General features: G+C 43.1%; 1 protein-coding gene across 1 annotated transcript in view; it reads right to left on the bottom strand.

The window, feature by feature from the left end:
- Positions 1 to 2,139: 2,139 nt before the first annotated feature.
- LOC311148752 (metabotropic glutamate receptor 8-like) overlaps positions 2,140 to 17,947 on the bottom strand; it is a gene marked incomplete at both ends in the record, with an annotated part of 113,621 nt that continues 97,813 nt past the window's right edge. Inside the window, 3 exons of the mRNA XM_084185721.1 lie at positions 2,140 to 2,409; positions 13,820 to 14,755; positions 15,403 to 15,546. Coding sequence (XP_084041847.1) covers positions 2,140 to 2,409; positions 13,820 to 14,755; positions 15,403 to 15,546 — 1,350 coding nt within the window. The remainder of the gene's footprint in view (positions 2,410 to 13,819; positions 14,756 to 15,402; positions 15,547 to 17,947) is intronic.

The following is a 17,947-nucleotide window of genomic DNA, read 5'->3' as shown; positions in this document are numbered from 1 at the left end:
CGTGATTGTCGTGCCATTCATACAGTGGTCCTCTGTAGGTCAGCTGGTAGAGCACGGCGTTTGTAACGCCAAGGTAGTGGGTTCGATCCCCGGGACCACCCATACACAAAAAAAAATGTATGCACGCATGACTGTAAGTCGCTTTGGATAAATGCGTCTGCTAAATGGCATATTATTATTATTATATCCGCTGCCATCACCTCATGTTTCAGCATGATAATGCTGTCGCAAGGATCTGTACACAATTCCTGGAAGCTGAAAATGTCCCAGTTCTTCCATGGCCTGCATACTCACCAGACATGTCACCCATTGAGCATGTTTGGGATTTTCTGGATCGACGACAGCGTGTTCCAATTCCCGACAATATCCAGCAACTTCGCACAGCCATTGAAGAGGAGTGGGACAACATTCCACAGGCCACAATTAACAGCCTGATCAACTCTATGTGAAGGAGATGTGTCGCGCTGCATGAGCCAGAAACTGACTGGGTTTCTGATCCATGCCCCTACCTTTTTTTTAAAGGTATCTGTGACCAAACAGATGCATATCTGTATTCCCAGTCATGTGAAATCCATAGATTAGGGCCTAAATTATTTATTTAAATTGACTGATTTCCTTATATGAACTTTAACTCAGTAAAATCTTTGAAATTGTTGAATGTTGCATTTATATTTTTGTTCAGTATTTTTAACCTCATATACACATCCAACAATGCTAAACATTTCCAAAACATTCCTTTATTATAAATAAAGTATTTGTATAAAAATGTGCATGCTTAAACCATGGCATTAACAGATTTTACAACTCAAGGCTACAATTTAGTTAGCCGATACAGACAGACTCATCTTGTAATGCAGGTCAGACGACATGAGACAAGAATTAGAAATCTTCACAACCACAAAATACATACAATTAGAATAACAACTAACATGGTTGATCCCAACAATTTATTTTTAAATGATCTTTTAAATGAGGTTTTGTTTTCCTCCTCTGGTCACCATCCTCTTTTCGTTAAGTCTCTTGGATGGTTTGTTTACTGACCATATCTTTTTTTTGTCAGCATCTAGCAGGCCCATTATCTCTGTCTGTGAACATGAAAGAGCAGACATATTTATTTTGGCTGCCACCCTCTCAGACATCATTTTGACTCTGATCAATATCAATGTCTCATGCTTGTTGGAAGGCCCTGTCATGTATGAATCTGACACATCCAAGTCTGCATGTGGAATTCTTCAGTAATCCTCTATTCAGAGCTTCTGTCTTCAAATGGCATGATTGGTGTAGCTGACATATGTTGTTTTGGATGATGGCACTGTAAAGGCAAAGAATGGAGATGTTAGTTTCCTAGAGTGTAGTGATTCCCTCTGTACTCAATGTATTGTTTGCAATCCTTCCCTCAATGCATTACCCCGTAACTGAACAGTCTTGATGAGAATGTTGAGGATACCATGGCTTTCTACCGTCGACCTAAACTAGTACAGTTGGCCATGTGGGATTATTAAATCACTCACAATTAAGTTTAATTTTCCAGATGTATTCATGTATTAATTGGAGAAATTGTCCATAAATAGGCAAAAAGCAACACAGTTTTAGAGATCAACCTGTGCAGTCAGCACAATCATGATAAGTAAACAACCGGATGCTTGCCTGTATGAAACTTCTGCTGACGGGCTCAGAAAGGCCTTTGAAGTCTAAATCTGAGTGATGAACAATTTTGCCTAATCAGTTCTCAAGTGTCTTTTTAACTATCTTAGATGAGAACATACAAAACATTTCAACAAGCTGATTTCAACAACAATATTTCAGATACTGCAGCTATAGCTGAGGAACTGCAGTTGATTTTACTGTATGTAGAAATTCCAAAGCCTGTTGCCAAGCCCGTGGTTGTAACTAACATGGGCTACACAAAAATACAATTATTGGTAAAAAAATTAAATGGGGGCGGTTGTATAATACAGTGGTTACCAAATTGTCGGGTGCCACCAACAAGAAACAGTTTGTGTCATGGCTTGAGCCCATAGAAAGAGACGTGGCGGGCGCAGGAGGGGCGAGGAGGGGCGCGGGATGTTCACCAATGCTGGAAGGCGGGCCTGAGTGAAAAAGTTTGGGAACTCCTGGTATAATATGTTAAGAAGGGGATCAGATCACGTCTTTATACTCACTGCTGGTGTCCATGCCCTCGCAGAGTTCGGTCTTCACCTCTCCGTTGGGTCGCTCGGAGGCCAGCTGGGACAGCTTGCTGGTCATGGTGGCGACAGTGACGATGGCCTTGAAGCTGCGCTTGCGCTTGGGGACGTTCTGCTCCGGGTGGAAGATGATGATGTAGACCTTGGGCATGTAGAGCAGTCCCAGAGAGACGCAGGCGCTCAGGCTGAGGGAGACGGTCAGCGTGGCTGTCTGGATGTACATCTGATGAGAGACACATGGGGGGGGGGGGGGGAGAGAGATCAGTCAATGAGTCTGAGGTGCTTCAAAGAGAGTCCTGGGGAGGGGAACCTTTGTGATCCCTGACACAGCAGCGTGTATCAATCCAATCATATTGCATCACATTACAGAGTTGATTTGATTTGTATTTCGGTAGGTGCTCTTTTCTCAGAAGACTTATTGTCAGTTTAATAGTGAGGTCTATTCAACATGCTGGGCTCAAACTCAAACCAACCGTATACAACCAAGTTGCTGTTCACTTGTTATGCACAGCGTGTTCACATGGAACGTTCAACTCACAGTACACTATTACACTATTCAGGTTTCTTATAACCACTTAAAACAAACTCATCTAACCACTGACAACCCAGGTGAAGTACCCCGACCGCATGCACACACATCCAGTCTTCTCCCACCTACTAAGCTGAACCAGGCATTACAAGCTCATGTTTCCTTGACTTCCTTCCAATGTTACAGTAACGCAGTGCCTGTCAAGAACCGCTGACACGAACACGCCTGCACCAAACAATCCTGCTTAGAGACCACCTGAGTAGTCATAGCAACAGGCTTTAGAAACGTCAACATAGCTAATGGCCCTCTCATTGAGCGGTAAACCGACAGTGAGAATTCTCAGAGGGCGTTTGCTCAGCCATATCTGTACAGTTAGAGTGTGGTAGAGAATGAAAAGGAACTGGCAGATGGCACATCTCCCTTGAGTCTAAACATATCCACAGAGGAAGCCATTCCATCACACATCAAGGTATTATTAGGAAAATGTATAGTAGACATTTAAGCATAAAGCCATCTAGAGGGCCTTTCGATAAACATCTAGGAATTATTTATATTGTGACAAAAAAGCTTATATTATAGACTAACTGTTGGCCGTAGATTTCAAGGTCAACCATACTGGTGCACAAACATATAGCCATTTCTTAACCACTTATAAAGATGATAATATTATCTGTGGCCAGGTGCCAGTACTCATTTGGGTACCGGTACTGTTTATATTTAGGTGCAAGAGCTCCACAATACTTTTGAGCTCATAAAGAGGAGCAGGAGCAGGAGCTCTAGCAGTAGAAGAGGAGCTGGTACTCTATAAAGAGGAGCAGGAGCTCTAGCAGTAGAAGAGGAGCTGGTACTCTATAAAGAGGAGCAGGAGCTCTAGCAGTAGAAGAGGAGCAGGAGCTCTATAAAGAGGAGCAGGAGCTCTAGCAGTAGAAGAGGAGCTGGTACTCTATAAAGAGGAGCAGGAGCTCTAGCAGTAGAAGAGGAGCAGGAGCTCTATAAAGAGGAGCAGGAGCTCTAGCAGTAGAAGAGGAGCAGGAGCTCTATAAAGAGGAGCAGGAGCTCTAGCAGTAGAACAGGAGCAGGAGCTCTATAAAGAGGAGCAGGAGCTCTAGCAGTAGAAGAGGAGCTGGTACTCTATAAAGAGGAGCAGGGGCTCTAGCAGTAGAAGAGGAGCTGGTACTCTAATTAAGAGGAGCAGGAGCTCTAGCAGTAGAAGAGGAGCAGGAGCTCTATAAAGAGGAGCAGGAGCTCTAGCAGTAGAAGAGGAGCTGGTACTCTATAAAGAGGAGCAGGAGCTCTAGCAGTAGAAGAGGAGCAGGAGCTCTATAAAGAGGAGCAGGAGCTCTAGCAGTAGAAGAGGAGCAGGAGCTCTATAAAGAGGAGCAGGAGCTCTAGCAGTAGAAGAGGAGCATGAGCTCTATAAAGAGGAGCAGGAGCTCTAGCAGTAGAAGAGGAGCTGGTACTCTATAAAGAGGAGCAGGAGCTCTAGCAGTAGAAGAGGAGCAGGAGCTCTAGCAGTAGAAGAGGAGCAGGAGCTCTATAAAGAGGAGCAGGAGCTCTAGCAGTAGAAGAGGAGCTGGTACTCTGTAAAGAGGAGCAGGAGCTCTAGCAGTAGAAGAGGAGCAGAAGCTCTATAAAGAGGAGCAGGAGCTCTAGCAGTAGAAGAGGAGCAGGAGCTCTATAAAGAGGAGCAGGATTTCTAGCAGTAGAAGAGGAGCTGGTACTCTATAAAGAGGAGCAGGAGCTCTAGCAGTAGAAGAGGAGCAGGAGCTCTATATAGAGGAGCAGGAGCTCTAGCAGTAGAAGAGGAGCTGGTACTCTATAAAGAGGAGCAGGAGCTCTAGCAGTAGAAACATTGAGGTGCCGGTACTCAGCTCCGGTGAGCGCCTGCCCAAGTCAAGCACAGTCTGTTGCTCAAACCCCTTATCATTCCTTAAGGCTATCTTAACTGAATCTTTTGGCTGCAGAGTGTTTTCCAGTGAGTCACCAGTCGGGGCTGGTGGCAAGTCCTAGTTTGAACCAGTTCAGAAGCCTCTTTAGATCTATAATAAGACTGATGGGGTGGGCTTCAAAAGGCAAGAGCTGAGGAACGATCACCCTCGCTTTTAGGTCAGCCAGGAATCTGGGGCAATGAAGCTCAGTGACATTTACCTCCAGAGACTGGCGATGTGGCCATGGCAGAGAGAGAGCCTGGTGATGTGGCCATGGCAGAGAGAGAGTGGTGATGTGGAATTGGCAGAGAGAGAGCCTGGCAATGTGGCCATGGCAGAGAGAGAGAGCCTGGCGAAGTGGCCATGGCAGAGAGAGAGCCAGGCATTGAGGCCATGGCAGAGAGAGACTGGTGATGTGGCCATGGCAGAGAGAGAGCCTGGCGATGTGGCCGTGGCAGAGAAAGAACCTGGCGATGTGGCCATGGCAGAGAGAGACCCAGGCATTGAGGCCATGGCAGAGGGAGAAACTGGCGATGTGGCCATGGCAGAGAGAGAGCCTGGCAATGAGGCCATGGCAGAGGGAGAAACTGGCGATGTGGCCATGGCAGAGAGAGAGACTGGTGATGTGGCCATGGCAGAGAGAGACTGGTGATGTGGCCATGGCAGAGAGAGAGCCTGGCGTAGTGGCCATGGCAGAGGGAGAACCTGGCGATGTGGCCATGGCAGAGAGAGAGCCTGGCAATGAGGCCATGGCAGAGGGAGAAACTGGCGATGTGGCCATTGCAGAGAGAGAGCCTGGCGATGTGGCCATGGCAGAGGGAGAACCTGGCGATGTGGCCATGGCAGAGAGAGAGCCTGGCGAAGTGGCCATGGCAGAGAGAGTGCCAGGCAATGAGGCCATGGCAGAGAGAGACGGGTGATTTGGCCATGGCAGCGAGAGACTGGCGATGTGGCCATGGCAGAGAGAGAGCCTGGCGATGTGGCCGTGGCAGAGAGAGAGCCTGGCGATGTGGCCGTGGCAGAGAGAGAGCCTGGCGATGTGGCCGTGGCAGAGAGAGAGCCTGGCGATGTGGCCGTGGCCGAGAGAGAGCCTGGTGATGTGGCTGTGGAAGAGAGAGCCTGGTGATGTGGCCGTGGCAGAGAGAGAGCCTGGTGATGTGGCCGTGGCAGAGAGAGAAAGCCTGGCAATGTGGCCGTGGCAGAGAGAGAGAGAGCCTGGCAATGTGGCCGTGGCAGAGAGAGAGAGCCTGGCAATGTGGCCGTGGCAGAGAGAGAGAGAGCCTGGCAATGTGGCCGTGGCAGAGAGAGAGAGAGCCTGTCAATGTGGCCGTGGCAGAGAGAGAGCCTGTCAATGTGGCCGTGGCAGAGAGAGAGCCTGGCAATGTGGCCGTGGCAGAGAGAGAGCCTGGCAATGTGGCCGTGGCAGAGAGAGAGCCTGGCAATGTGGCCGTGGCAGAGAGAGAGCCTGGCAATGTGGCCGTGGCAGAGAGAGAGAGCCTGGTGATGTGGCCGTGGCAGAGAGAGAGCCTGGTGATGTGGCCGTGGCAGAGAGAGAGCCTGGTGATGTGGCCGTGGCAGAGAGAGAAGAGAATGACTACTACACACATCACAAGCACATTATGGTCATAAGCACACTGTTTGGAATGGTAGTGGGGGGAAATGGGGAGGAGTCTAACTGAAAGTACCAGTAGGTATGGGTATACTGTACATAGGTATGAGGATGAGATTGGTTTTTGTCATAATGTCATTAAACTGGACTTCAGTCTTCTGCTATAAAAAACAACAACATTATGATGTTGTATCAGTCTATCATACACTCAAAAAATGGTTATTTGGTAACCCAGTGCTGGTTAAATAGTGGACAGAACACACGCTAGGTTATTTTGACCCAGACAGTTGTGTTGTGTGAATAACCCAACATGTTGGGTGAATGGGATTACCCTAACATGGGTTAATTGAACTATCAGTTGTAGTTTTTTTTAACCTTCAATTGGGTCTTTTTTTATGTAATCCATAGGTTATTTTCAGAAGGTGTGGCCTATAAGGGGTGTGGCTTTCATATAGTTATTTTTGGCCACCCATGAATGTAAATGTCATTCCTGTTCATCATGTTAAGTTTGTACACTGCAATTGTTAATTTTCCTTGAATATCTTTGCAGTGTTTTTTGTGTAGTCTGTAGTCTAACCGTCTTTATTTAACTCCATGTCAATACCTGAATTACCATATCTGACCTTTCTTTTTTTATGACCAACTTTTTTGTATTTCTTTTTTTGTATGTATGTGTTGGGCTTTATAGATTGTTTATTTGTGTGTGTTGGGGTTTAGCTGAAATTATTCTTTACAGAGTCAAGTACAGTATATTTGTCCAGGCCTCAATTGTTCCTTGACTAGCACCATTCATTCTCGCTGTCGATAATTTGAATGTTATAACTTTGAACATCCATTGGCAAATTGGGAGAGAGTGGGGTGATTGCCATCTAAGAGCCAACATATTTTTTTGCGGCTGTGCTGCCTGCCAGTAGTAATCGTCTCGGATTGAGATTCAAGGAGCCATCATTGTTAAGTAACATACCTGATGCAACACATTGAATATTTACATCCATGCACTTCGAAATAGTTTTTGTAGCTTTTTCCCACAACAATTTAACTGCAGGGCACTCCCACATCATATGAAGGAATGTGCCTACCTGATTTAGGGGACACAGTGAACAGTTGGGAGTTGGTGCCAATTTCATTGTAAAACTTTCCTTTGGTGTTAAATGCAGTCTATAAACAAACTGAAAATGTATAAATTGATGGTTCGGATTACGGGATGCCAAGGTCATATTTTTCCATATTCGGTTCCAGTTAAAAGGTTGTTCAGATTCACTTAGATCTGTAGACCATACTTTTTTAATGGATAACTCAGAATGAGCTTTTCAAACATTAAAAAATATATATATTATAGAGATCAGTCCTTTCGGGAGCCCAGATAATTTAATGTGCATGTGTCTTTCAAATCGTGGAATGTTCTCAAACCATTACTGTCCATGATATCGGCAACGGAATGGATTCCACATTTGCACAATTGGGGGGGATGCAAAAGGCTGCCCTCCAGATCGCAAGACATTATTTTTAAATTGCTAGTGCCTGGAAATACAATTAAAAGTTTGGTTCGGATAGTCCTCCTATACGTCTTTCCCTCTTTGCAAGTTTGTTAATTTTATCCGGGCTCGCTTACCTTTCCATATACATTTTGAAACCGCACTATGGATTTTATCCCAATAGCCAGAAGGGGGAGACAAGGGAAGCATTGAACTACAAACATTTAGCCGTAGCAATATATTCATTTTAACAATAGATATTCTGCCGGTTAAAGCAACTGGGATATTAGTGCATCTACTGAGGTCGGATTGAATTGATTTGAGCGTTCTGTTAACGTTTCTAGCAATAGTTTTATTTAAGGAAGGAAATATATATATTCCCAAATATTTAAAATGGGAAATTATGGGGTCTTGAGAGGCAGTAGGGCAGATTCGGCTCCAGTCAAATTGGGCTCCTCCCCACTCCACTCAATTCAGTTTCAAATTGTTCACAGACAGTATGTTTTTTTAGTAAGGAAATATTAAAGCGCCATCTTGTGGCTCTTTTAGGAGATTCTGATATACAGTATGTATCTGGCATTAATAAAAATGATGATCAGATAGGCTCATATGCTGAATTTCTATTTTTCTCGATTAGATAACAGTACAAAATCAATTAGGGATAATGTTCTATGTCTGTTTGAATAGAAAGTGTACTCTTTTGCTTTAGGTATATGAGCTCACCAGGCATCAATGAGGTTGTAATCAGAGAGTATATGTTGGAGAACCTTGGTTGCCTGTAGATTGCAGTTGGTCTTATTAGATTTGTCCCGCATGTCCAGAATGGCATTCATGTCTGTCCCAATAACCAGTTGGAATTCAGTTAATTCTAACAATATGCTGTTCAGAAAATCTACCAAATTAGGATCATATGAATTTGGAGCATACACATTAATAAAGGCAATTTTCTTTCCATTATGGATACATTTAAGGAGAGTGATTCTGCCTTCTTGGTCTTTGCCTTTACCAAGGATGGTGATTGAGTTTCTTATGTATCGTTATGATTACACTTTTAGTTTTGTTTGGGGGCTGATGAAAAAGCAGCTAGTTTGTTTAAATGGTTCTCTGTTTTATGCTCTGTTTTATGTGCGTCCTTTTGGAGCAGGTGTGTTTTCTTAGAGCATATCTGACCTTTTCTATATAAAGCTTGACCGACATTCAGTATTGTGTGATGTGATGTCACAAAACATATGAGGTGTTTTGCTCTTTTCGCTCCTATCAATTTATTTTCTAGATTTTTCCAAGGTCTCTGAAAGTGGCGATTAGCTTTGGTCCACTGCATATCCCGTTCTCATACGCCTTGAACTTGTCGAAAGAAAGTCGATAAGAAACAACTTCGCTATTGCCTCCATCCATAGCTATCATGTAAGCTCCAGTTTTATATTCCCTGAAAAGACAGGTTGCCCTGGGTCAAATGAGAGAGAACATATCAGTTTTCACTGAGAAGAGTGGGGTGGAGTTGAAACTTTACTTTCAGCAAATGTGCTCTTTCTCACAGGTTCCAGGACAAAACACAAGGAATACTAATATCAAACATGACAGCTTTTGATTAACTAATCATATTTTGGCATTGCTATACTTTATAGGGCTTTGAAGAATTTCCCAGCATAATGTCAAGTCATACCAAAGACTCGATGTCTCTCTGCCTGGCACTCAGATGGATTGGGGGTAAGGCCTTGTGACAGACTAGCATCCTGTCCAGGTGGTGTACTTGTACATCAAGCTGCCTCACGCTACAGATTCAATAACAGAGGACTATCCTATACTGAATCCTACAGTGCATGGAGATGAAGGCTAGTAGGCTCCTGCATGAAACTATGAAAGCTGAAGACGAGTAGGCTAATGGATTTATGGGGAGTGGATAACCTAATTAGGCCATGCCTGCCATGAACCTAAACGGGCTTTTAGAAATGTAATCTCTGCACACTGGTGACATTTATAACAACTTACTTATGATAGAAACCCAAGTCATAATGTTATGGAAATTAGGATGAGGAAACGAAGTAACTGAGAATAACCGTCTGGAGGATCATGCTTATGAAATGGTAAATGGAAATGTATTAGGCTTAGGCATACACACACTGCATAACCTACATTATGTGTATTGAAGTAATGCTGAGATGTGACGATAAATGCAATGCACCCCTTACAACATGTGAATATGGACATTGAAGCGACAGCATAAGACCTGTACATTGGATTGGTCTCCCGTCGCTGAAGGCGACATCCCATATCCACGAAAACATATTTACTAGCTCTCCGGTTGACCTATTTCCCAGAAACTTTTCACATCACCGAAGGCAAATCTATAATCCGGAATGCCTTACCAGTCATTTCAGGCTATTTTAATCTGAGGGGTAAACAACCAATAGGGTGCAACCATAAAACCATTAGTGGGTGCAACCATGACAACTAGTAGAAGGTGGGCAATCTCAGCCATGGAATGTGCACACGCCCAACACAAGGGTATTACCTTTGTGATGAGAGTTGAAGTGACAAGCATCTGTTTCTAAAATGACAGTGCTGGGGCATTTATCCAGCTATTAAACAGCTTGATCTGATCAATGGGAAAGACTGTGATGGTTGTGTGCTATATAAGCATTATTTTATATTTTCTCCAGGGACACCAATCATACCGGTGTTCTCTCTATGGACATTTAACCATGTGTGTCAGTAAATCACAATTGGGATAGGACTTATCTGTTGTGACTGCTGGAGAACAATAGGATGTCTCTTGGGACAGTGCAACTTAAGAGGCATTGATTTTCTGAAATATGAATAGGCTACAATGCTTTGTTCCCCGTTTTTTCCTATTCCACAAATAAAGAGTTTGATGTGTGGTGTTTTGCAGTCCTCTAAAAAAGTGATGCCTGTAGATGTGATTTTTCAAGGGCCAGTGAGGCTCAGTAATACTCTAATGATTAATAATGTAGTACTCTAGACTGTTTAAGACCTGGAGAGCTTTTCTGTCTTGAGGCAAAAATCATCAACTATCAATCTATTAATAAGCGGTGAGTTTCATACATCATGTTCAGTGCTACGGTAAGGACGTGCAAGATGCTAGTAATTAAACAAAGTTTCAGGAGGGGTGATGTTTCATTCATAAGGAGACTTGGAATTGAATTGTGAATTATTCTGGACACAGCAGAATTCCAGTCATTCACAGATTTTTGTACGTCTATAAGGTTATGCACTGTATTATTCATTATATTAGCATATGTTTACACTAGGTAGAAGTGGGATTGGTGCATCAATTTCTAAAGAAGGGGTGACAGAAAAGTCAATACCTTTAGCCACAGCTGTGTTTCTTTTTTCAGAGCTAAGCAGACACAACATATTACTCTGAATAATACAATTATAATAAAATAAAATAAATAAATAAAATTCTCAGCCTCTGTAAACAACCCAGCCTCTGTAAACAACCCAGCCTCTGTAAACAACCCAGCCTCTGTAAACAACAGAGTAGACACAATAATTCCCTGTAGCTTGTAAAAAAATTTTTTACGTACAGTATATATTACTAGCTCAATTTGATAGACTACATTCATATGTTACTTGTGGAATAATGTCCTTTGCAAACCTGAGAGTCTGTGATTCACAAAACTACCATTTCAACCATCCTGTATTATTCTAGCAGAACGTTTTACTGAGCCCAAATCATGTTTCAACCATTAAACGTTTAGAAGACGAGCTGTCCTTGAACTAATATTTTATTAGATAGAGAATACATCTTTATTGTCTTATTAAACCATTAATATGGCTCTCACCTGCATAGCCAGCAACTCCCCTCTTCTTACCACTTTGCCCAGAAAGCCACACTGAGAAACTGATGATCAAGAGTCACCTGCAATTCTGCAATTTCAGGCAGTGCTCAAAACCTTGTCACTAACAGTGTGATGTCCAATTACTTTAATTGGTTGTGTGACATGATGGTCAATAGGGTCCTTCTCTCCCTGAAAAAAGTCAGCATATCTCATCAATATCTCAATACTCTTAAACTCATGTGGCTTTTTCTGAAGACAACAGAAAACTGCAGGCACCATAGGCACTTCGGTCTCCTACTGTACCTCGCTCCCTGCAGACTGCAACAGGCTCGACTAATAAAGAGAAAAAATAATGAGGTATAATCACCATCTGGCCAAAGAGTTATGGGTACACTTAAGAGACTTCAAAAATGATAACTAGTTTTGATTATTTATTTGGTCCCCAGTAAGTTGCTCCCATGGGGTAGAGTCTATAATAAGCGTAACATTGAATAGTAAGGATTCTAAACCATTTGCTTTCTTACATGAAATTGGAACAGCATTACATTAATTTATTAGGACTGTGTATGGCTTGGCTAGTAAAGACCTTCTATAATGCAACTATAATTTGCAATATTTGTGACCTACGTAAGCCAATGTTCAGCTTTGAAAGGCCTGGTTACATCTGCTGCTACTCAAAGCCTGGGTGTCATGTTCCAAATGTTCCACTGTTTTAATGTGGATCCATAAAGAGGTCTACACTGAATGCATTGGAGGCTGTATAAAAACAACCAAATATGCTACATTACTGTCATGGTTTCTGTGTTGATCATTAGAAATGTCTTAATTGTTGCAGACCAACCATTGACATCCAAAAAACTGTAACGATGTGACAGAACTTCACAAGAAACTCACAAGAGTTTCCTGAACTCACAAGAAAACTGTGCTAATGAGATCTGGTCCAAAAATAGTAGGGAAGAAAATAAAATATTTTTTCACTAAACCAGATGCTCAACTCAGCTCCTCAATTTAAAAGACTGACACAGCTTTCATTAGAAAACTTCAATGGAAAAATCACTCTTTGAAATCATCCACCCAGCAACCTATATACGGTAGCCTTTGAAATCATCCATCCAGCAGCCTATATATGGTAACCTTTGAAATCATTAGAACTTGTCCAGTTTGCTGTAGAATTCGGACCAATTGAAAGTATTGCCATGGGATTTGCTAGGTCATCACACTGACTGACAATGTGCATTGTAGGCCTATTCCTATAGACGGATTAGCTGACAGCGTCACGAAAACGATGAGCACGCTTCAATGGGGCAGAAGTCAGTGTGTTGTTGGGATTCTGGATGGCCAGATAGCTAGCAACAATGACAAGCTGCTCGTTTCAGCTAGTTTTATCTTGTTCTTGATACAATGTCTTGTTTTGAGGTGTTTTGGCTGATGTCACGTCTATGCTAATATGGCAAAAATTCACTATGTAGCTAACCAACAACAGTAACGATGTACTTGAGAGACAGCAAGTGCTCATTATGCAAATGTTTTTATGTTTTCAATAAACATTGGAGACAAAATATATTTTACATGTGGTCAACAATCTAAGCCAACCCTGTCTGTTTTGCCCCCTAGTTGCGCATACGTCGGTTTTGTGGCTAAACAACCAACTAATCTATGGAATGACAAAATAGGCAATATGAAGATTGAGGGAGACATTCCTCAGCTTATTTATAGATACCATGCTTCTCAAGTGTCTGATAGCCGATGCACTTCCCCACAAATCATATGCAGCGTTCTCATTGTAAAAATAGTCCAGAACAACCATATCATTAGCAATTTCATTCCACATGTCATTACATGACCAACAGTCAGTGCAGAGTATGGAAGTGAGGGTAGTTAATTAAATTGAGTGGCTAGTAAACACTAGGGGTCAAAATAATTACTGACCTTAAGTGAGAACATGACACAGACCACAGACTCTTTCCATTTTCTACCAACTCTATCACCAAAGAGCCTCTGAGATTCACAGCATATTAGCCAAATAAGATATTAATTCCTCACAATAGATTACTCACAATTACACTGTAGATCCCTCAAATTCAAATCTGGACCTTGAAGTCAGTTCCACTGCTTTTCTCATCTTTCCCCTATAATCTTTGGACTGATTTAGACCTGGGACACCAAGTGGGTGCAATTCATTATCAGGTACAACAGAAAACCAGCAGGCTCCGGGACCTCGTAGGTTAAGAGTTGAATACCCCCAATGTAGGTGTATCAAATACAAACACACGATCAAAACAGACTCACCCTTTCTGCCGACTGCGCCGTCCCAAAGAAGATGGGTATAAATGCTAACCAAATAATGCAGGTAGTGTACATAGTAAATCCAATAGGCTTTGCCTCGTTGAAGGTCTCTGGCACTCCCCTGGTCTTGATGGCGTAAACAGTGCATGTGACCATCAACAGGATACTGTATCCAAGCGAGCAGATGAGTGAGAGGTCTGAGATGTCACACTTGAGCACCCCGCGGGCGTTCTCAGGGTCCTGTGTGCGCTGCTCGCCATAGTCCACCACCGTGTGCGGCGGGTCGGCGACGAACCACACAAACACGCCCAGCAACTGAACTGAGATCAGGCTGAAGGTGATGACCAGCTGGGAGGCCGGGGAGATGAACCGCGGTGCCGTCACAGCCTTCTTGCCCTGCTCGAAGATGCGGTGGATGCGGTTGGTTTTGGTAAGCAGCGCTGCGTAGCTGAAGCACATCCCCAGGCCCAGGAAGATGCGCCTGAAGGAGCAAACGGCAACGTCAGGGGCTGCGATCATGGGGAAGGTGATAGCATAGCACAGGAAGATACCTGTGAGCAAAACATAGCTCATCTCCCGGCCTGATGCTCGGACAATGGGCGTGTCGTGGTAGCGCACAAAGGTGACAATGACAAAGGTGGTTGCCAGAATGCCAAGAACAGAGATGAAGACTGGCACCACTGCCCATGGAGAGTGCCACTCCAGCTTGATGATGGGGATAGGTTGGCACCCGGTGCGGTTCTGGTCAGGGCGTTGCTCATACGGGCACAGCTCGCACATGAACTCACTGGCCTGGAAGTGGTAGCCCTCACAGCGCTCGCAGTGCCAGCAACATGGTACCCCCTTCACCACCTTCTTTCTCTCGCCCATCTTGCAGGGCAGGCTGCACACAGAGGCGGGCACAGAGGGGTCTCCACTGATCCACTGCATGGCATCCATCTGTGGGGGGCAGAATATGACATTGATCTTGAAAATGGGCAAGAACTAAAAGAAGATGACTCATTAACATTGACTTCATTTATCTACATTTACATTTTAGTCATTTAGCAGACGCTCTTATCCAGAGCGACGTACAGTTAGTGAATACATCTTTTTTTTTATACTGGCCCCCCGTGGGAAACGAACCCACAACCCTGGTGTTGCAAACGCCATGCTCTATCAACTGAGCTACATCCCTGCCGGCCATTCCCTCCCCTACCCTGGACGACGCTGGGCCAATTGTGCGCCGCCCATGAGTCTCCCGGTCGCGGCCGGCTGCGACAGAGCCTGGATTCGAACCAGGATCTCTAGTGGCACAGTTAGCACTGCGATGCAGTGCCTTAGACCACTGCGCCACTCAGGAGTACATCATCATCATCATCATCATCATCATTAAATTAAGTCAAATCTTCTCTCTCTTTCAATATTGGCAAATTAGTTAAATGGATTGTATGACATATTTTGACAGATATTGGGGAGAATGTGTCCCGTGGAAGTAAATGTTATTTATTAACAACATTCTTAGGACTTGGATACAATAACGTTAGGCAGAGACAAAGCAGTGACCTAACATTTAAGGAAAGTGGAGTAATGGCATTCGTCCTTACATTTAGGTGTAGCTGGTCAGTCCAGTGGCCGATGACCTTGTACTCTGCTGTTGACCTGTTGTTGATCTGGTACTGAAAGATGTCGTAGCGTCCTGGAGCATCGCCATTCTCATTAAATGTGACAGGAGTCCCAGCACTTCCTGTAAAACAGGAAACCCAGTGCAGTCAGAATTCATTTTTTTCCTGTGTTTTGTATCATATTGTACAATAGGTGATGAAACTAACACTGTTAAAGTGTGAAGACATGTGATCAGTGTTATTTCCTGATAGTTGCTGGTTGAAAATACAATCTACACAGGACTTTCTAATCAGCAGTTTTGCATGGGTGGGAGTTTCGGCTTGTCTGGTGACAACACCAGGTGGTAAATTGGTTAATAGACCAATAACAAAGAGAGTTCCAAATCTCTCTGCCAATAACAGCTAGTTTTCAGTTTTCCCCTCCCCACTCAGACCACTCCCAGACAGTCCTAGCAAAATTGCTACTATTACAGTAAGGTACTTAATTGTTACCAAGAAATGATTTGATATTGATATAAAATTGGCTGCATTGGGCTTTTAACAGTACTGAAAAATGTACATACATTTAGATAAAAGATTACTGAAACAATGAACTTGGCTGGCGGTGTTATCACAACATCAGATAGCTTGAGTGTTTACAAGATCCTAAATCCTCTGCTTCATTTCTTTACCCATGGTTATGGTATTTAAATATAAAAAAAAGATGGATAATGCATTGACATTGTTATAGTCAAGGCTCTTGTTTGTCAGTGTACCTGTCACAGATACAGCCAAGAAAAATGGTTTAGCCGTCACTATTGACTACAATCTACACTGCCAAAGTTCCAAATTCCTTTCAGGTAGCTATCTTGTCTCCCAGATGACCTGCCTACAGTAACATTGCTCATGTACCACCTCAGGTCCTTAAAACCCACAAAATCCAACACAGTCGGGAAGGAAGTGGAGAGCGTGATTAAAAATATACATCTCAGGAGAACCATGTATTATTACATTTTCTGCAGAGAAGTCGGGAGGATTGGGCCTGAAGTATCAGATAAAGAGATGTGACTCGTCTCCAAAACACCACCCACAACCATATTATGCTTCCTGTGTCTGTCAGTGATAAATTAATCCATTGACACACTTTGCCGCTGTGCGCACCTATCACCCTCTTCCCTTTGTGCGGTGGCTTGGCAGAGAGCTGCAAATTCAACAGGAAGAATAGCTCTGATTGTTTGGACATACACAGCACATCTATCTGCATCTCACTGCAATACACAATAGTCTTAATTAGGCACAGGAGGAAATCCTCCAGTCTGAAGGTATCCCCGAATATTTTGGGGCCCTTTCAAGTTGGCACATAATTTCAAATAAAATAAAATGTTATTCGTCACGTTTCATAAACAACAGGTGTGGACTTACTTACTTAATTTATATCACTGATAAAGATCACTAGATGAGATTTGTACATTTTCATTTGTATTTTAATGACTAATGAAGGTTATAAAATGCATGAGGGATTGGCGGCATACAAACATTTGCAATAACCAAGAATCCACAGTGATATGTTACTGAAATACCCACAGAACACTTTTATAGACATACAGTGCCTTCAGAAAGTATTCACACCCCTTGACTTTTGTGTTACAAGGTGGGATTAAAAATGGATTTAATTGTACTTTTCTGTCAACGATCTACAGAAAATACTCTGTAATGTCAAAGTGTAAGAAAAATTCTAACATTTTGGAAAATAAATTCAGACATTTGTAAAACATTTATGAAAAATAAAACACTCATATATCTTGATTAGATAAGTATTCAGCCCCTTCACTCAATATATGTTAGAATCACCTTTGGCAGTGATTACAGCTGTGCGTCTTTCTGGGTACGTCTCTAAGAGCTTTGCACACCTGGATTGTACAATATTTGCACAATATTCTTTAAAAACGTATTCAAGCTCTGTCAAGTTGGTTTTGATCATTGCTAGACAGCCATTTTCAAGTCTTGCCATAGATTTTAAAGCAGATTTAAGTCAAAATTGTAACTAGGCCACTCAGGAACATTCAATGTCGTCTTGGTAAGCAAGACTGTTTTAAGTTATTGTCCTGCGAAAGCACAGGAGGTTGGTGGCGCCTTATTGGGGAGGATGGGCTCGTGGTAATGGCTGGAGAGGAATGGGTGGAATTGTTTGATGCCATTCCATTCGCTCCGTTCCAGCCATTATTATGAGCTGTCCTCCCCTCAGAAGCCTCCACTAGCTGAAAGGTGAATTTGTCTCCCAGTGTCTGTTGGAAAGCAGACTGAACCAGGTTTTCCTCTAGAATTTTGCCTGTGCTTAGCTCTATTCTGTTTATTTTTATCCTAAAAATCTCCCTAGTCCTTGTCGATGACAAGCATACCCATAACATGATGCAACCACCACCATGCTTGAAAACATGAAGAGTGGTACTCAGTGATGTGTTTTGTTGGATTTGCCCCAAAACATAATGCTTTGTATTCAGGACATAAAGTTCATTTCTTTGACACATTTTTTTTGCAGTTTTACTTT

Source organism: Coregonus lavaretus, assembly GCF_964263955.1.
Source record: "Coregonus lavaretus genome assembly, chromosome: 21".
In the NCBI taxonomy this organism is placed as follows: Eukaryota; Metazoa; Chordata; class Actinopteri; order Salmoniformes; family Salmonidae; genus Coregonus; species Coregonus lavaretus.
The sequence above is the reverse complement of the archived record's forward strand: the minus strand, read 5'-3'. Positions and strand labels throughout refer to the sequence as shown.